Source organism: Pollachius pollachius (assembly GCF_949987615.1).
Source record: "Pollachius pollachius genome assembly, chromosome: 15".
In the NCBI taxonomy this organism is placed as follows: domain Eukaryota; kingdom Metazoa; phylum Chordata; class Actinopteri; order Gadiformes; family Gadidae; genus Pollachius; species Pollachius pollachius.
Genome location: NC_136948.1, coordinates 14,358,666 through 14,379,082, shown reverse-complemented (window position 1 = coordinate 14,379,082; position 20,417 = coordinate 14,358,666). Strand labels below are relative to the sequence as shown.

At 44.7% G+C, this 20,417-nt stretch overlaps 1 protein-coding gene across 1 annotated transcript; it reads right to left on the bottom strand.

The window, feature by feature from the left end:
• Positions 1–774: 774 nt before the first annotated feature.
• Positions 775–18,770, bottom strand: top2a (DNA topoisomerase II alpha). The gene is made up of 34 exons (XM_079752921.1): positions 18,638–18,770; positions 17,960–18,106; positions 17,027–17,117; positions 16,816–16,879; positions 16,405–16,550; positions 16,187–16,284; positions 15,879–16,091; positions 15,470–15,643; positions 15,231–15,332; positions 14,832–14,969; positions 13,803–13,941; positions 13,541–13,698; positions 13,115–13,240; positions 11,733–11,843; positions 11,360–11,465; positions 11,121–11,230; positions 10,020–10,112; positions 9,799–9,913; positions 9,307–9,428; positions 8,996–9,144; positions 8,267–8,498; positions 7,685–7,819; positions 6,982–7,182; positions 6,283–6,478; positions 6,100–6,188; positions 5,626–5,769; positions 5,251–5,334; positions 4,498–4,698; positions 3,938–4,037; positions 3,622–3,777; positions 2,294–2,464; positions 2,006–2,143; positions 1,282–1,523; positions 775–1,082 (listed from the first exon to the last, which is right to left on the bottom strand). Exons 1-34 carry the CDS (start codon positions 18,659–18,661, stop codon positions 933–935), a joined length of 4,665 nt encoding a protein of 1,554 aa, XP_079609047.1. The 5' UTR covers positions 18,662–18,770; the 3' UTR covers positions 775–932.
• Between the last annotated feature and the right edge of the window lie 1,647 nt (positions 18,771–20,417).

The following is a 20,417-nucleotide window of genomic DNA, read 5'->3' as shown; positions in this document are numbered from 1 at the left end:
ATGACTAATGAACGTGATATGTTGCTTGATACTTCCGCAAATGCAATGATCAAACTGTCTCCAACTACTGACAATATCCCGCAAGTTTGTATTCTTGTACGGGACATCTTTATAGTCGAAATGTCCCGCCAATACTGAACCCATATTTCGAAGCAGCAGCCCGAGGCAAAGCCTCGAACGTCACACGCTACGTCATTTCGCCAATGTGAATCCTACTCGAAGCGGAGCTTCGCTGGGGGGGAGGAGCCGACATACTCGACACACGCCCCGATGCAAACCGTAACATCACTAATAACCAGTGCATTGGTTAAGGGAAGCTGTGATTAAAGTCTGCCCTTTAGTATTTAAATTTAACTTGTATCATAGTTATTTATTGAAGCCTTTCAATGCATGGCAAAGATAAGTGTTAAGATAAGGTAATGGTTGATTTGTTTTATAAGGGATACGTCCTGTTTTTCCTACCCAATAGTGTGGGGGAGCTTCACAAGGAGTGGACTGAGGCTGGAGTTACTGCATCAAGAGCCACCACACACAGGCCGATCCGGGACATAGGCTTGTCATATTCCTCTTGTCAAGCTGCTCTTGAACAACAAACAACGTCAGAACGGTCTTACCTAGGCTAAAGAAAAAAGGGACTAGTCTGTTGCTCAGTTGTCCAATGTCGTCTTTTCTAATGAGAGCAAATTTTGCAGGTCATTTGGAAACCAAGGTCCCACAGTCTGGAGGAAGAATGGAGAGGCACACACAATCCAAGATGCTTGAAGTCCAGTCCTAACCGTATAAATGAATTTATTGTGTAAAAAACAGACAACCACTGAAATATTTACAAGATCTAAACGGAAAACAATTAAGCCTTAAACTATATATGTAAGCGGGTCAAAACATTCACTCTGATTGCAGGCCATTTAACTTTTAAAAACTTGTATAAGAATTCAGAATCCCAATTCATCTGAGTCGGAGTCCAACTTGTATGAGAAGGGCTTCTTGGTGCGCGAAGGCTTGTCTCTCGCTGCCACGGCAACCGAAGCGGCATCCTCCTGGTCAGATACCATGAAGCTGTCATCATCCCACACCTTGGCTTTCTACAACAAAACCGGACATGCACGTTAGAGCAAAAGATTAGGCCTCCTAGTTCAGATTTGTTAGAGGAATATTTCTAAAAGCTTGGTAAAAAATAAAAATAAATTCTAAATGAACATATATTTGAGTGATGTACGATATCAATAACATCTCAACCAACCAGACGACAGCCTGGTACCAGTACTCTCTTCAAACGCTCACCTTAGTGGCTGCGGCGGTGGTGGTGGTCTTGCCGCGGATGCGCGCCATGAGGTTATCGGACTCGCTGTCCGAGTCGCTGTCTTTGATCTGCTTGCGTTTTGCCGGGGGCTTCACCTTGGTTACCAGGGCCTTGGGTGGGGCCTCATCGTCGCTGCAGTCGGACGACAGCTTAGCTTTGGCTGCGGTCTTGGAGGCCGTTTTGGGCTTGGTCAGGACGTCCAGGATAGAGGGCTGTTTTGCGTCTGTTGGGGAAAGAGATTCACAATGGACCCACAATTAATGATGAAGTTACACATTGTTAAACTCTTTATAAAGGATTATTCAGGTAATTTCACTCAAATTTCAAACATTTAAATTTTTTGTTTACTCAAAAACTGTTCCTGAACCTAGCTCATTGACAACCAAAAGGGCAACGGTGCACTAACCATCTGAGAATACCGCCTCAAATCCCAGTAGACTTAATATTTCACTTAAATTAACCAAACCCCCCCCCAACAGTGTTCATGTCAAATATCCATTCTGTTGAAGCTTTGCAGACTACAATATTGACCAGACGATAAAGTCTTCAGATAACGTTGACAAACATCGACATTGGCCTCTGAAGAACCGTTAACACTGGTAATGGTTTCCTCTGAGAACACTGCCTGAAAGTCAAGCGGGCTGAATAATTAAGAAATCTCCTTAAAACCCAGAGCAACAGCCAGTGAGGTATAGCAGGCGGTACCTGCAGTCTTCTTTCTGGACCCCGGGGCCTTCTTGGTGGCGGGGGCCTTCTTGGTGGCGGGGGCCTTCCTGGGAGCTGCCATCTTGGCCCTGGGCTTGGCTGGAGGCTTTGAGCTCACGGCGTCGATGTCAGACTGGGCTGGAAGGAGCATTCAATGAAAAGACTGATTAAAGGGGGTGTGAGCCAGCTGACTTTACCCTACATAGGGCAACCATAGCCGTTATGGTTACCTGCAGAGTAAGCAGTGGAACCATGTTTAAAACGTGTGCAGAAGAGTTTATCACTTACAGCTCGACTTGCCCGTGGCTTCCTTGACTGTCGTGGATTCGCTCAACGCCTTGCTGGGCTCGGGCAGGTAAGAGTCGTCGTCGCTCTCGAACACCCTAGGGTTGGGGGCGCTGGCCTTCTTCCAGTTGTCAAACTCGTCGTCACTGTCCGACCGGCTGTATTTGACGGCCGCTGGGGTCGAGCCACGTCGTGGGACAAACGGATCGTATTAATGACGTCTGCGTACAGGGATATCGTAAGACCACGCCAGACTGAGGCCTGCCCACATAAGGAATATAGTGTTTCCCCTAGGATGGAGATGCAGCAGCGGAGGTGAAACTTTTTTTTTTTTCGCCCGCAATGTTTTTGCGAGCGGAAAAAAAAACAAGAGATATATTTTTCAAAATTAAAGGTTGTATTAGGAACATAAAGGGGCCATACCTCTATGGAACAAGTTTTGGGGCTCTAGAGTCAATAATGGCGACGCTGTTGAAATCTTACCATTGTGGTCGTTTTCAGTTTTGCACTTTGCAGACGGTCTCTAAGCTCGTGGCTGAAAGCCAACAGCTCATAGAAGCCAAGGCAATTCACCGTTCGCTAAAGACCGCTCGTTTGGATGAAAACAATGTTGTAGCTGGTTCTCTAGGTTACTACACTCAATTTTGTCGCAACGATATTTCACTGATGATCTATTGAACCGCAAACTCAGAATCTGCCAATTTATTTCCAACTTTACGGAAGTTCCTCTCCGTTTATATGCTTTACTCACAGGTGTGTGAATTGACCTGGATATGAAGCGTCCGTAGCGCAAAATAATATAACATTCGTTCTTTAAAGAGATAAGAAGGAGCTCTCCTCTCGGTTTATATGCTTTACTCACAAGTGTGTGAATTGACCTGGATATGAAGCGCATATCCAGAGTCCGTAGCGCACGGAATGTTATATTATTTTACGTAGCGCAAAATAATATAACATTCGTTCTTTAAAGAGATAAGCTGAAGCTCTCCTCTCCTCGTTAAAAAAAAAGAAATTCAGCAGCGACGGTCATATTTCAGGTGATTGCTAGGTGCATATTTAACACTGGGATGGTCGTATTGGATATTCAGCGGATTGGACATACAGTGGCACAAAAAACCTGACCCACTGGACCACAACATACATAGTACAATATTTGACGGGAAAAAATTGAAACATGGGAGGCAAGTAGGGGTGCACCGATCAGGATAATCTGGGGCTGTTAGCCATCATGTATGTTTTTGGGGTGTGGGATCGAGAGATTATCATCTGTTGACCATAATAATAATTATTTTAAAAAAACATTAAAAACCAAAAAGGTTAGGGGGCCTCACCTTTGGTTTTCCGCTCAATCTTTTCCCTTGGGGCCACAAGCTCGTCCGTCTCTGCATACACCTCCATCTCGCTGCCGGACTCAGACGGCTCCTCACTGGATGAGGAGCCCTTCTTGGTGGTGGGGGCCTTGGTCTGCTTGCCAGTCTTGGACGCAGCTGAAGAGGGCAGATTGTGTTATTTAAATGTTATATCATTCAGAAGAGCAGGGCAGTGGTGGGATACATGGAGGCTTTTCTAAATGTAAATATATACAATAATGCTTGACCTTCTTAAATGAATAAAATGCATCCGGAGTAACACGGCAGTAATCCTCACCCTTCTCCTTGGCACTGGCCCGGACTCTTTTAGCCAGCGGAACAGACTCTAGTGTGTTCTCCTCCTCCCCGTCAAACTCTATCTTCATCGCCACTTCAGTCTGGAAACCAGAGCAAAGAAGAGACCAAGACAACACGTTTTACTCCATTGACTTGAATGCCAAATAAGAAAGAGAAAACTCCTGGACTAAAGAAGATGAGGTTGTATATATCATCATAATCAAATAACGTCCAAGCAGATTGCCTAGATGAGATGAAGGATGTGACGTTCCTCCACTCTCTAACCAACCAGTTAACTGAATGGATAGCAAATCAACAGCAAGGAAATCAACACCATCAATAGGCGCTACGTTTATTCAAGTCAAATATTCAGACCGCTTCAGGGGGCAGCTTCCAAGCCACAAGATACATAAAGACACGCTAGAAGCCAGACCACTACGTTCAATCTGAAATCAGTTTTGGTGAAGCGCTGAGGTCGCCCCAGACCCCGATGTGACCTTAGTACAGAGGTCTCCGGTCAGAGGAAGGACGGGGCGGGCCTGGGGGAGGACCAGTGCTTACTTTGACCTTGCGACCGCGCTTGGCTTCGCCGGCCTTGCGGCTGGCGTCAGCCCTGACGGCGGTGGTGATGCGCGGGATGACGCGGCGGCCCTGCGGCGTGGGCAACGTCTCCTGCTTCACCTTCAGCGGCTTGGCCCGGCCCATCTTGCCCTTCACCACCGGCACCGAGGCGCTCTCCTCCTTCTCCCGCTGCTCCACACGCTGGGAGAGGAGGTACACGCAGGTCGTCCAGTGGACCCCACACAAAAGGACATTCAGAGTGCTAGACATAGGCAATGATCCCATTGGATGAAAGGCCTTCAAAGGATGGGCCCGGCCTAAAGACCATCATTGAGATTCATTAGTAATTGATCTTCATCACTTGTAAAATGCCTTCACAAAAAAATGGTGCTATATAATTTTTATGTATTAAAACCTTAACCTGAATTCTACCAACTGGCCCAAACAGAACATGTTCCCTTTCCATACGGCAACAAGTTTCCTCGTTATTACAAGATACGATTAGTATCACATATTACCGTGAACGCTCTCATTATTAAGCGATTAACTCTACATTGTTCTTCACTTCCGTACCAATGCACACTACCAAACGTCCTGAGCCCCGATTTTAAAAGTATAAATAGTAGAATATTTAGCAGGCAGATAACAGGGATGTGCCAGTCACTTAAGCAAAAGGCCTTGTTCGAGATGATTTAAAGTCTGGGTTAACGATTCTTCTAGGAGGGTGGGTGGGTTCTTGGGACGGTTGGGTACCTCAAGTTCCTCCATGAAGGCAGCAAGGTCTTCTCTCCACAGATCAGTGGCAGTCTTCTTCTTGAGCGTGTTCAGCTCAGTCATCTGTAGGATACAACATTGAGGAGGTCAGAGACGCACCAGAGATGATGAAGCAAGAAAGCAATGGATCCAACCTTATTGGTGAAGAACAATTCTGATTGTTCTTATTATTCTGTTTCATTCATTTATGAAGTAAAAAGTAACAAACAATTGCTTCGTTTAGCTTGAAAAATTAGCTTGAAAACTTTCCAGTGTTTCAGATCATTTATCAATAATTTATTCACTTAAATGTAGGACCCTTAGCTCCACTCAAAAGGGCAGCAGCTCAACATCAGAGCCCTGAAGGACACAGACCTTGGCGTCTCTCTGCCTGCACAGCTCCTCCTTCTTCTCCTTGGTGAGGAACCACATGGGCATGCTCAGCAGGTAGTTGAAGTCCGGCCCAGTGGTGTCCTCCTTCTCCTCATCAACGGCTTCGCCCTCTATCTCTTGCTCAGACTGCCCACACAAGCACGGAATTAGCAAAACGATATGGCTCCATTCCAATTGTCACCTTGGAGGTATGGTGAAAGGCAGGAGGCTGCAGCACGACATGGTTTTGGAACGCACCCCATGATTCACGGGTGCCAAGCGTTTAGTGATTTAGGGAGTGAAAGACTATAGAATGGCCAGTGGACTTCAAACGATAGAGGCTCAATAACATTAAAAAAAAAAAAAAGTCATCATTTGTAACACACGCACACTTTCTATGCTGTGTGGACATTCTAACTTCTGGCTTGGGGTGTTTGATTTCTATCCCAGGGTGAGGGACAGTGGGAGGAGTCCTACCTTCTGAGCGCCCTTCCAGACCTTGACCGGGTCTGAGTCGTAGCCCATCTGCTCCAGCATGGAGATCAGCTCCTTCTTGGGCTTGTTCTCTGAAGGGCAAAACACAACCGAGTTCAAGAACAGCACCACCATAGCATGGTTCATAGGTATAGAAATGTGGACTGGGGGGCTAGGGCGACGCACCGATGACCAGGGTGCCCTGGATCTTCTCCAGGATGAAGCGGGCCTGGTTGCTGAGCTTGGAGCTCTCGGCGCCCAGCATGCCCAGCAGCCACTCCTTCCTCAGGCCGTAGTACTTCATCCTGAGCTTGAAGAACTCCTTCAGGATGTCCATCACCGATTCATACTTTTGCAAGCTGCCCGCGTAGTCAAACAGCACCTGGGAGCGCAGACATGGGTTGGGTTGGTTGAGAGAAGTACGTGAAGATGTGAGTCCAGGAAAGCTTCTCCAGAGAGGAGTTGACCGTGACACACTAGGGCCTACGCGAGCGTGTAGCCTTCTCTGAGTCCAGGACATTGGACAGTGAAGACACTGCAAGATTTGAATGATCTAGGCATCAAACGGGAAACCCCACAAGCCTGATCCCTTCCAGCAGAGTTGTAATCATCGGTTGAGGCCGTCCCAAAAAGCTCTCCCTTTACTCTCCTGTAGTTCCCAGCCATGACCTTTGAAAGGACAGCATCGCTGTAGTCTGTCTTGTGGCCGTCCACTACAAGTAATTTTACATTTGTGGACTAATTTAAGTCTACTTTAATACTCCTGTTGTAGGCCATGGCCTGAATAGTAGCATGAATAAAAGGCCAGATTCATAAGGGTCCTGGAAATACATTACAATGTTTGAGATGAGCTTCAGGGGGAGAGGGCGTGTGTGTCCTCCTCACCATGGAGTGGCAGGTGAGGGTGTTCTGGAGCTTGAACACCTTGTGGAGGCCGGCCGCCTCGGCCTCCAGCAGCTTCTCCTCCGCCATCTTGACCACGAAGCGCACGGTGGTGTCCGTGTGGTACTCCTTGTAGTCCGTGATCAGAGCGGGAATCTTTTCCGTGCCCATCAGCATGGCCTCGAGAACGTTCTCCTTGTAGGTCTGGGGAAAGGGAGGAGTGTGGTGGTGAGATACGCTCTGATCAAAAGGGACCCCTGAGTCATCGAGCCCGCATCCAAAGTGTCTTTGTGTTTTCTTCAATATCATTTTAATTATAAAAAAGGCGGAGGCTTGGCATTATGCTCAAGGATGCCTTCAGGTTGGCTGCAGACGTTGAGGTTTGACCACAGAACCTTACTGGGAGTCAAACATCCCAAATTGCATCTTATATGTTCTATATCTATATACATTTTTCATTAAATATCTGGGATATTAAATGATATAATTGTTGCATATTGGGTCAGATGATTGTGGACATACTCCTTCAGATAATTGTTATAATAATAACAAATAGCCAGTGTTGCTCCGTGTTCAGGGATTATTCTGCCTCTACCACTCAAATAATCGAATTGATCCTGTTACACAACACAGTTGTTTTTAGAAACAACTAAAACTAAACTAGGGCAGAAGTGCTGGCAGCAGAATAAGCGCCAGAAGGACTAACCTGCGTCCAGGTTTTGACTGGCAGCTCGGAGATCTCGATGGTCGTGGAGTCGAGGATGGCCACCTCTCCACTGATCAGGTACTGGTTGGCCTCCAGTTGATCGACAGCACCGCAGAACCCTTTGAAGCTGGGAAGCTGCCAATGCAAAACAATTGTGGTTTAGAAACTTGTTCCTTAAACATTAACCTAGGGCTGTACGGTATGGACTAAAATGTGTATCACAGTATGATTTGAGGCATAGACAGTAACAGTATTATATCATGGCATGTTAATATTGTCTTCTAATTTCGATATAAATGCTTCTGAAGGGTTAAAATAGTGGTTAGGCCGCAAAACTGCATAGAAAAAAATGCAAGATACGATTATTGAAGATACAAGTGTGTCGATTTGTTAAACCTTTGAACAAAATTTAACGATAAAATATTGACCAAGTTACAAAGTCTGAGGTAGTGTCAGAGAATGGGTGGTATTCTCTGACATGGGAGGTCAGAGAGGTATTCCTTAGCTACATATTAAAACAGCAGGTTGACCGGTAGATGTTTCCCACCGGACGACGTTCCCACGGGACCCAGGTCCGCTCACCATGGGCAGGGGTTCCTGGCCATCCAGCATGCGGTTCAGGTTGCTGACGACCTCGTGGACGTCGTAGTTGGGGATCTTACTGGCCCAGCCGGTGCCGATGCCCTCCGCGCCGTTCAGCAGCACCATGGGCAGGATGGGGATGTACCACTCGGGCTCCACCCGCTGGTTGTCGTCGTAGTTGTACTTGAGCAGGTTGTCGTCCACGGGGGGGAAGATCAGCCGGGTCAGAGGACTGCCGGCAGAAGGGAGGGATAGACGATTAGAAACAGGGTTTTATCCTGATGATGACCATGAAAATAAGTTTTAGAATAATATACAAATGTAATTCTAAGTTTATTTAAAAACACTCTTATACGACTTGACATGACGTTTTCACCCATAATAAATATAGATGCATGTTTAAAACAAAAAAATATTTCATTGATTGTTCATTTATCAAAGAGTTGCTCATTTATTAATTTGTGTAATAACCAGATTGTCCAGAACCTCTACACCAGGCTCATTATAATTACTAAGATAAAATAATGGACCTAGACTGGTGCGTTACTTGACTAAAACCAAATGTACATATTTCCAGTTTGATTTATAGTCGTCCTATTTTCACAGCCACGTTGTATGCAATAGTATGTAAAACAATGTTGGAGCAACAAAGAGGGCCTGTGATCTGTAGGTGCAGCCTTTCCAACTCTACTCCTGTGTGCTTCGATCCCTGATCCAATCGCCGCTGACCTGAGCATGGTGAAGATGTATCGAGGGCTGGCAGAGTCCTTGCCGCCGTTGAGCCGAGTGCCGAACTGACCCATAGGCTGCAGCAGATTCAAGTTGTTGCTCCCCACAAAGTTCTGAGCCAGGTTGATGATGGTCATCATCAGAGAGACCTGAAACGCACAACACCAACGTCGGCAATGGTAGAAACCTCAATGGCACAACGCTCACAAAAACTACTTTAATGTCGAATGGCAATTCAGGCATGTCTTTTCAAACATATTGTTTGACCATAACCGAGAACGGTAACAGATCTGAGGTCTGCTGGTGCTGACCTCTCCATGGTGATAGGCAGACATCTCTGCCACCGAGCCAGCCAGCTGGGCTACCTTCACCTCCCGCTTGTCGTTCCTCTTGATGCAGCTGAACAGCACCTTCCTCTGGCCCGGCTTAAAACCTGCACGGAAGAAATGCATAATATACAGGGTGAGCCTTTTACACCTTTATAGCTAGGACCTCTGGCTGCTGCAGAATCCATCGGCTACTAGAATAGCAGTAGAGGATAAACTCACCTCTTCTAGAGAGAACATCTCGCTACCATGTTGTTTTAGCTAGTCTTGGGAGATTACTTGGATGCACTATCTATTGGTAAAACCTTACTACCCCTAATTCTAGAGTAAAAAATAAATATAATAAGACTGACCTTTCCGATTGCTTTAGCTACCCTGCCTAGTTGTTCTTTTATAACTTGCACACGCAGTACTTATTGGCACTGACTTCCGTTTCTACCATTGGAAGCCTTGAGTGCGGTGACCACAGTGACTCACCGTCCACCAGGCAGGCGAGGGACCGCTCGTTGTCCGAGTTGGAGAACTGCACCAGCTCCTTGTTGACAAAATCGTTGTAGGACAGGGACTTGGTGGCCTTGCCGTAGAGGTACTCCTGCATGAGGGAGGGCCCAGGTTACTCAGGCAGAGAGGGGGCGGTATGCTTTATAATACTGACACACACAGACAGATGAAAGAAAGGAGGTTGGCTTGGGGACTACCTCAGGCAGGTTGTGTTCCCTGCGCTGACGCCGGTTCGTCATGAAGTTGGTGAGCCACACCTTGCGCTCATCCACCTTCTTCCTGCTAAAGGCCTGGGGGGCAGGAAAGGGATACAACGGTCAGATCTTCCACTACAAATTGAACAAATACTTGATACTCTGGGACACTGGATTGTGTTATTATCCAGCACACAGATGATCCAGTCTTGATGGAAAAAGAAACTGGCATCGGTCTATATTATTGGTCAAGCATCGACCCTGTCTCTGTTCAGTAGGTATGGGCATAACGGTTCTTTTCCGGGAATCAGTTCTTTCAGTTCCATTCACTATCACGATTCGTTTGTTTGATTCATTCGTTAAGTCTGATGGTCTGTTACGTCATTTGGTACGGAATCAGAAATTATGGAATAAATGTTTACCAACATGCATGTAGCCTACTACTTTCTAATGTTCTGGTGAAATTATCCAGGTTTAGTGTAAAAATTAAGCATATATAAAAAGCATAAATATCATTAATACATAATGGGGCGCAGTTAGAATTAAATGGCATCTTCCAAGAAGCCCTAATAAGCAGTGAAGCACCATTGTGCGAATTCCCTACTAGACCAAACGAGACTCGTAATGGTAGGTAAAAACAATACTTTATTAAAGCATGCAATTGTGATGTAGAACAAAATAAAAAGAAAACATAAAGTGCTTGCATGATATTGAAGTCTACAGCGATCGTTAGTTAACTTGTGTGGTGGTGCCTTACCCTTTGTTTACCCATGGGCCATGGCAACGTGATTGCTAACTGCTGTAGTACTCTCATTGGCTGAATCGTTGAGAACGTTTTAGACTCAATCAATATAAGGTCGCGGGGAGACGAAACTGTTCGTTTGAATATTTTATTCAGGTGACTATATTTTTGTTATACGTTTAAAAAAAAGAAGAAGAAAAAAAAGAATCAGTTCCCTTGATTTGGTAATCAGTTCTCGTCGTTCACCTTCGGGATTCGTTCGTTCTGACCGAAACGTTGGCGACCGACCCATCACTACTGTTCAGTCGCCTGAACAACAGAACATGACCATAGTGCTGTGGTGGTGGACGTGTCCTGCTCACCAGGGTAATGGCTTCGTCGTCTTCGGGGCCGCTGTACTTGAAGGTAACGCGATGTCTCTGCATGTCCGAGAAGTACTCCTTGGCTTCCTGCGACGTGCTGGTACCCAAACCTGGATACCCGCAGAACTACGTTAGGCAAACCTTTTCACACGCACACGGCAACGCTCTTTGGAAAGGTTCCGAGTGACCGGAGGGCTTACTTGTTGGGTCTTACTACCACACAGGGGTCTGGAACAAACCTTTGTAGTATTTCACTTTCCAAGATTTGTAGTTGGCCTGGTTTTCCTTCCACTCGTCAAACTCTGGGATACTGTAGAAAGACAGCACTGTCTTCTTCAGAGTGGCCTAAGAGGATAAATAGAAGGACTTAATATAGAAAGTGCCTCAAGATACACAGTAAAAAGATCTTATAGTTTAGATGAGTGTCCTGCCGCAGCACAATATGAAGTCAGAATGTAGTCAGTTCATTGTTTTACCAGCAGAAGGCAGTTTTATTCACCTACCCCGTGTTGGCTACACATTTGAATAACAGATCAAAAGGTTATTCAAAGTAAGAGTACTCACTGGGGCTAGGGGCTGTTATCAACAGAAGGTACATTTGTTGATCAGTACCTTGATGATGGGTGTGATGAACTCCTCCAAGAAGGGATGGTGCAGCAAAGAGGGCCAGTTGTGGTGGATGAAGTTGATGAGGAGGCCCTTGATGTGGGAGCCATCTTGATCCTGTCAGCAGAAGATCACAAAACATCAATCACTATGAGCTTTACAATCAAGCATTGAAAATGGTTGAACTAGAACACAAAAGTAATACATTTATTAGGTTCCGTAGCTAAAACATTTTAAGCCCAGTTCATAGGCCTACAATGCGCTTTACAAAGGAGAAAGGCGAGAATATAGCCTAGACCCAACCCTTTACAAACAAATTCTCAAAGGGGATCAATAAAAATAAACCAAGTTTTTGCCCATAGAAATCTCTACAAAGATTGGCGTAGGCACCCTGTTTCTGCCACTGAAGTAGGCCTACCCAACTGCGGCTCCATATTCTCAGCTTTCTAACTCGCCGTCTTCTCCTTTTCATTAGGCCTTTTTACATTGCCAAGCCGGTTCGATCGCAGCTTGGCACGCCCGGCGATTTCACCGTCTTATCAAGTTTCCTGGAGAAGGCGGGTTGCGCACGGAGTCTAGACCTCTTTAGAATAATTTGCATACTCCCGAATGCAAGAATGAGTATAGGCTACAAATGCGGTTAACTATTTAGTGCAAAAACGCCAACATATTCTTTATTTAGCTGACCACTTTTTTTTTAACCCGACAAGCCTCCTAAGGACAGTGTCTGGGAGGGTAAATTGGGGTGCTCGCTCAAGCAACCTTATCGCAAACCTAAGTTAGGCTACTTTTTAGCCTGATCCTGATACTGATGCGGCTCTCAGCTGTGCCAGAGCGTTCACAGTTGCTAGGGAAACCACCTGACGTTGCCGCCCGGTGCAGCAGTGTGAACTGCCCAGTTTTTAGAACGTTGCAGCCCGTCTCGTCGCAAGGAATTGCGAGTTGCGAGGCGAATCTTCGGTCTGAACTGGGCTTTAGACAAGCATTAGGTAAAAGCTTTTCTTTGTCTCAATACAAAGAACGTCTATGTCTTTTCTGATGGAAGGATAAGACAGTAGCCGTGCCTCACCCTCTGAGAGCAGTAGGAAACAGTAATAATTGCCGGCAGCACTTTTGGCACATTATAGAAAAAAGAAAACAACCACTCTTTGGTATACAGTATCTCAGTGCTATCAAATAGCACCATATATAGTTTCCATAAAACAAACATCAATGGAGCTTAAAGCGCATTTAAAAAAATATATATATATATATATATATATAAAAAAAACTCGGCTTGAAGCACATTTTACTAAACAGCTAAAGTAAGGCTGCATTCCCATTAGTTTCCAGATGCATTAGGGTTCCCTTATGCGGACTACAGTAGGAGGAGGAGGCCGTGTTCACACCTGATCTGTCATGATCATGAGCTTTCCGTAGCGCAGGCTCTTCAGGGACTCTGGGTCACTGTAGTTCTTCCTGTACTGCAGACCCAGGATCTTGATGATGTTGTTGATTTCAGCGTTCTCCATAATCTGGAGAGGGGGAGGGGGAGCCAGGTCAACATAACATGGTCGGACACAAGTGGCAAAGCTTTATATTTTGAACAACAGAGCATAAATAGGACTACTTCTATCATTAAAACAGTTATGTAGAGGAACGTGAATACAAATGACTGAATGTTGAAATGACTTAAATGTTATTCCTAAGAGGCCACAGAGCAAAAATGGCCAGAGATGCCACCACATCACGGTCAGGCTCCACGGGACATGAAAGGATGGTCAGCCGCCTTATAGGGAGTACATCAAGATGGGAACCAGGGTGGCGCTCCTCACCTGTTTGTGAGAGGCCTCCCGTACGTTGAGCATTTTTCCCCGGAGAGGGAAGACCCCGTAGCGGTCCCGGCCAACCACTCCCAGCCCGGACACGGCCAGCGTCTTGGCCGAGTCCCCCTCGGTGAGGATCAGCGTGCAGCCGGACGAGTTCTTCCCACCTACAGAGGGCGATGTCGGACATTCAGCTTCCATCCGCGTAAAGCTTTTTATCATTTTATTCCAACACAAGTCGACACAACAATATTGGGCCGTTCCAAATTACCGGCGTCGTTGGCATCGTCCAGCTTGGGCACACCCTTGATCTTGGAGTGCTTGACAGCGGAGCACTTCTTGTTGAGCTGCGTCTGGGCTTTGAACTTCACCCAGTTCATGATGCTCTCAACCACCCCGCATGCTGTCGCCTGAGGAGGGCGAATGGGAGATAATCACAACTCTAAAACCAGTTCAATTATAATAGTAATATATATTTTTTGTTATATTTTATTAAATTAACTTCTGCAATGACATGTATATAATTGTACATTCCTATTTAGGGCTGTACGGTATGGACTTAAATGTATATCACGGTATGATTTGAGGCATAGACGGTAACGGTATTATATCACGGTATGTTAATTTTATTTTCTAATTTCGATATAAAGGCTTCTGAAGAGGTATAATACTGGTTAGGCAGCAAAACTGCATAAAAAATTAAGAATGCAAAATCTTTTCTCAAGTTTCTTCCATCACTGAAAAACACTAATGTTTAATAGTATGGATTTTTTCTCCACTTGCTCGCGGACCTTGCCGTATAGTTTTGGCATCTCAATTTGGCAGAAGTATGTACAGGCAGGTAACGCGTACCTGGGATCGAGTGTTTTGACAATCTCTTTATTGCCCTATCGACATTTTGAAAGGGAACCATGTCCTAACACAGGTATACAGTGACGGCGTTTGTTATCGTGTTCCACCGCTGGCTTTTTTTGTCGTAAGGAATTGAAAAAGGAACTACGTTTCGTTACCATATTTTCAGTAGTTGCGCGTAACTTTACTCTTTACAAGAAAAATTTATCACGTTACTGTATTAACGCGTTACTTACTTTGTAACGTGTTACACGCAAAACTGTCATACCGGTCTCATGGTAACGAAAAATCCATACCGTAGCGCAAATTCACACCGGTGTACTTTCTATACCGTACACCCCTACTTATTATACTTAATTGTTCCTGTCCCATCTAGTAAAATGTGATTCCTGCCTAAGAAGAAGCATTCTGCATGGCCCATGTGCTTGACGGGTGCGGTTCTCCGTACCTGCTTGATGAACTTGTCGCTGAGGGAGCAGGTGGAGCCGAAGCTCTTCTGCTGCAGGGTCATGTTCTCCTTGGTCTGAGAGTCGAAGGTGGGGTTCTCGATCAGACAGTTGACAAACAGCCACAGGTGGTTCTTCACCTGGACATCGGGCACGGGGAGAAGGGTCGTTAGGTTGGAAATGACTTACAAGCTCAACTGATTGCCTTTTGAGATAGCTGGTAGTATCCATCCAGTGGGTGGACAGGACACCATTAAGAAAGTAAAAATCTAAATAAAAATGCAATTATATGAATAATTTTAATGCTAAACGTTATTTTTCTCCCTCATACTGCGTGTTCGTGGTGGACTGAAAGTAGAGGGCAATATAACGTAGCCTTAAGAGGTGAAAGGAGTCCTCACCTGGAAGGGCTTCACCACCACCCCTGCCTTGTTCTTCTTCTTCACCACCTCGATGAGCTTGGAGACCACCTGGTCGGCCACATGGTCGGTATGTCTCCCGCCCTGCATGGTAGAGGAAGAGGGATCAGGGTTCAGACCTATCCCATCTGGTTACAAATCAGCCGACCTCAGGGCCTGGTGCTGCTACGGTTGTGATTCTTCACGTCCACATTCAGTGTGGACGCCAGCAGCCGGCTCACCTTGGTGGTCGCGATGCTGTTGACGAAGCTGACCTGCTGGAAGCCCTTCTCGCTCATGGCGAGGCACACCTCCCAGCGGTCGTTCACCACCTCATGGACCACGGTGAGCGGCTGGCCCGTCTCGTCCATCTTGTCCTTCAGGTACATGTTCACGTAGCTGCGGAACCCGGTCACCTGGGGAAAAGGTAGTGTGACGTGAGGGTGATGTCACATATCTGGAGGGTTTGGTTGTGCTACGTTAGGATATAGTATGCAGACCCTGGTTCTATTTAAAAAATAAAATGTGAGTGAAATTTTGGGTTTATATTTCAAATAATTTAGTCATTACTTGGCAAAGGCTGTAGATCATGAAAAAGTTGCCACTGAGAGCCTGAGAAGACAGAAGGGTCATGTTTGGTGGTAAACTCACGGGCAGTTTCTTGCCATTGAGGATAACGTGGATGCCCTTAGAGGCGCCGGCGATGTCGTAGGCTCGCCTCGTCATGAGGGCCACCGTGTCTTTGTCCAGCGTGCTCATCTTAAACTTGGCCAGGTCAGGCTGGAAGGTGATGCAGGTGAACTCTTCGCCCTCAAAGGCCTTGATCTTGGAATCACTGGTCCGGCCCATGTTGTCGTACCAGGACTGGGGAGCAAAAACATTAATGCAGAGTTAGCTTGGGGACAATGGGTGATCAATGCAAAGTGATGCTTTCAATAAAGCAAGGGAATGTTCCATACCTGCTTGAAACTCTTTTTGGACTGCTTGCACGCAGTCTCCACCGTGAACTTGGTGCTGAAGATGTTGCAGAGCTTAGCGCCGTAACCATTACGTCCACCTAGAACAGCGGATGTAAAGAAGATAATGTGTTGCTTTTCCTTCTAGCCACTTGTGGTCCATGTCCTGAAACAAACTATATTTAATTTGTTAGAGAGTCTTTGATTGTTATTGACCGTACCGGTTACTTTCTTCTGGTCGTCGTCGTAGTTACTGGAGGTGAGCAGCTGTCCGAAGATAAGGGCTGGAACGAAGACCTTCTCTACCTTGTGCTGCACCACAGGGATCCCCTTCCCGTTGTTCCACACACTGATCAGGTTGTTCTCACTGGGAGACCAAAGAACAACATCTTAATATGACTACAACAAACAATAGTGTCAAGTCTGGAGCCAGATCTGCAACACCTACTTGCTCAAACATGGAGAAAAAATATTCAATAAATATTCTCTGCAAGCCACTTGCATAAAACAGCCTGCTGAATGACTTGAATGGGGGAATCTTTAAACAGTATAATTTGTGTGGTTTGTTATGATTTCCATTTGGTAAATCTCCAGAGGTAGTGTAGTTTCAAAGTTTCAGATTTCATACGTACGGGTCAATATTGATCTTGATGCAGGACATGCCCTTGTCTCGCTGCTTGTTGTCCGCGGCGTTCACTGTAAACGTAGGAAGAGCAAACAAGTGACCGTTGGATAAAAGACTAATGATACAGCTCCTTTGACACTGCAAGATGCAAACTTGACTGCAAAGGAGAAAATTAAGATATAGCTATAATGTAATTTCCAAAAAGGTCCTTTGCTCACCAAGTATCTCGTCAAAGATCTTGTACAGCCCCGGTACGAAGCAGACATCACGAGAGTTCAGTCCCTCATCTTCATCATACACCCACATTTGCTGAGAAAGAACAGAAAACTGCTTGAAACCTCCACAATGCAACTCTGGTGAAACTAAAGAATAAAACCCATTGACCCATGCATGCTGTTCATTTGTATTATTGCTATACTTTTGTGGTTTCATTAACTAAATATTAATTCCAAAAGGGTGTTGGCACTGAAAGCTTTAAAGACTGTGTTGCAGGATTCATTTTGGTATTCATTAATTGATTGCACTTTATATTTCTGTCATATTTTACACTTTTTACACCTTTAAGAGTCAGTTCTCCATTTATTAACATACACTGTACATATTTTATATATATTTTGTGTATTTGTACACACCTTTGACTTGTGTGTACTGTCTGTCAGGTAGCAACGCTGTGTTTTTGTTTTGTTTTTATGTTTGGACCTAACCTTGTCCTTTGTAAATACTTCTGCTCTATGTGCCTTCAAATGCCCCCCTGGGGACAAATAGTTCAAGTTTTTTTTAATTTGAATAGTTCTAGTACTAGGCTGAGGCTACCTTCCACCACGTCTGCCAACGTGACGTCATCACCGATTGTCGTTAGAAAACACCCGTTACTGCCAAAAACTACAAAAACTGGACCTTAACACCATTTTGGAGACATTTTATAAATGATATAATTATTTTGAGTGCTTTATTGTACCCATTAATCTAAACTTCCGGTTAACCTGCAACACGTCCATTAATGGTAGGCCGACAAGTGTAATACGTTAGTCCCAAGCTAAAAAAGGTAATGTAGTTTCAGAGGGAATCACGGTTGCTTGTACCACTTAACGGTTCATATCTGTTATAGGAGGCGACAACGAGGGGGGTACCAGATATTTCGTATCTTATACCTGCGTAACGGGCTCCACAGAGCCGATGTAGGAGTCAGGTCGGAGCAGGATGTGCTCAAGCTGGGTCTTCTTCTGGTAGATCCTCTCCACCGAGAGCCTATTTTCGTTCTTCTTAGACTTCTCCTTCTGCTTGTTATCGAACAAGCTCTGTGGCAAGGCGTACGAAATATTTTCATTTGATTGAATATCAAGGATATCAATTTCAGAATATCAATTTCACTTTGACAATAAGTTTTAGATTTGGACTAAAGTACTTTATATGTACAGTCAAATATGTACGGTTAAAGTACGCTCTGATATGTAAACAGTTATAGCTCGGTTACTGTGACACAGATTACCACCATTAACACCTTAAAACGAAATCTTATTTTCATCTTAACGGCGGATAAGAATAAAAACGTCCATAACGAAGTGGTGGGCCCTCAGACCGCATTGATAGCGCCGTAGGTACGAACAGGTAGTTAGCCTACAGCCGTTAAGGTTAAGGATGCAAATGCAAACAAACTTTGATTCTGAATGATTGACTTTGACGCACACAGTTTATGTACACAGTATATGGGACAGACTGCAAAGTATGCTCAGTTTAAGATGGTAACGGTAGGTCGACGACAACGTTAGCTGCTACCTCATGCTTCACATCAACAACATCCACGGAAATAATGATGAATTGATACTTGCCTTCAGTGGCTCCACTTCAGCCATTGTTACTTTTTGATTTGTACCGGACTGAAAAAGACGACCTGGAATCAAAACGATAAACAAGAACTTCGTAGCCACGAAACCCCTAACCCGCTATCACCGCTACCCTTGTACTAAATTTTAAACTATGAAATCCCGTCCGCGCCAATGTTCAACGAACCAATAGACAAAAGGCTATTCTTTTTTTCTCCAATTGAAATCCCAGAAATCAGTAATCCCGCCCATTTGTACAGAATAACAAATCACTGACGTCGGTTATTAGGTCCGCCCATTTACACTTTGTCCAATAAACGTACACAAGTGCTCTAGTCTTTACGTCCCGCCCATTTCTTATTATCTTCAAAGATAGGCTACATTACGCTTACTGTACATGAAGAGCAATGTGTTTGACGTATTTTACTGGGATAACACGTGTATCAGCCGCCGCATCTGCCGTGTATTTTTAATTCATGTTGTGATTACACATTTCGATTTAGAAAGATACATAGACCGACCAAAAACTAATCCACAAACGTATCTCCTTCTCTTCAACCTCACTCGCATCTCTTATTCTTATTTTCCTTCTTTTATTATTTTCCTATTCCTTGAGAAAAGTAGCCTTAAAGGGATACTTCACCGGTGGAGATATGAAAGTTATATGAAGTAAATAATTATATGTATTATAAATGTGCAAAAAAAACTAATGAAATCGGTTCATCCTAGCCTGAGAAAAGGCAGAAAGTGTCTCTGGCTCAAAAGTAAGAAATCCTCAAACTACTACCACGCTGCACCGCCCGTTTGGAGGGGGAAGGACCCATGGTCCTAGCGCGAATGGTAGCGCGAGCAAACTTTCCAATAGTATCCGTCTGCGTCCGATTAGGGTCTGTCTGCGTCAGGGGCGTAGGAATGAGTTTAACATTGGGGGGGACACATATTGGAAACCTGACAGATCCGTTAATGGTTTGAACAGAAATATGTCATAAATTAACTACAGTGAAAAAATTCACAAATATATTTTATTCTACTAAAAAGATACATTTGTCAATGTAAAGGAAAACAAATTATGAATGGCAGTAATGAACTCATAAATATCAAATCAATTCTTTAATTGCACGCTCAATCATCCAGTTTTTTAGAATAAGAAGCAGTGACAAGACGCTGTGTTGCGCTTTCAAAATAAAATAAAATATTTTTCTCCCCCGGGTATAATTTTTTGGTGGGACAAATGTGCCTGTCTCCAATATTGGAGGGGACACGTCCCCTCCGTCCCCCCCGGTTCCTACGCCCTTGGTCTGCGTCATGCAAAACGGAGGTGTAACTTGTAGTAGGCGTAACTCGTAGTAGGAGGAGGCGTGTCTTGTACCTTTCTAAATCACGGTCCACGCGAGATCTTCCTCTTTTCACGGTAAAAAAATCTTGTAGATCTGTAAGTTCTTTTCTTAAATGCATCTGAATGGGATGTCAGTTTCATGTAAGCCAGTAAGGCTATGATTAAACTAATCAAGAGCATTATTTTTAAATGAGCGGGTTGGGTGCATTATTTTTATATAAGGCCTAATATTTGAGGTCCGATTTGCGGTCATTTATGTACCCGCACACCACTGCTACATACTGATCACTTCCGCGATTTAGAAAAGTACTAGACAGTACTTATTTGGAGACTGTCAATATGCTTAATATATTGAGTAATATTCATGTTATCTCTCACTTACTTCAGCGAACGAAGGGCAGCTAATTTTTGAAAAAGGGCACGGTATTATTATATTCGAATTTAGCGAAA

Excerpts from the sequence above, each read along its gene's own strand:
- top2a (XM_079752921.1), bottom strand. The coding sequence starts at position 18,661 with ATGGCTGAAGTGGAGCCACTGAAG. Across the intron at positions 13,241-13,540 it reads GGGAGGCCTCTCACAAACAG|ATTATGGAGAACGCTGAAAT; the intron begins GTGAGGAGCGCC and ends CCCCCTCTCCAG. Across the intron at positions 11,844-13,114 it reads TCATGATCATGACAGATCAG|GATCAAGATGGCTCCCACAT; the intron begins GTGTGAACACGG and ends TTCTGCTGACAG.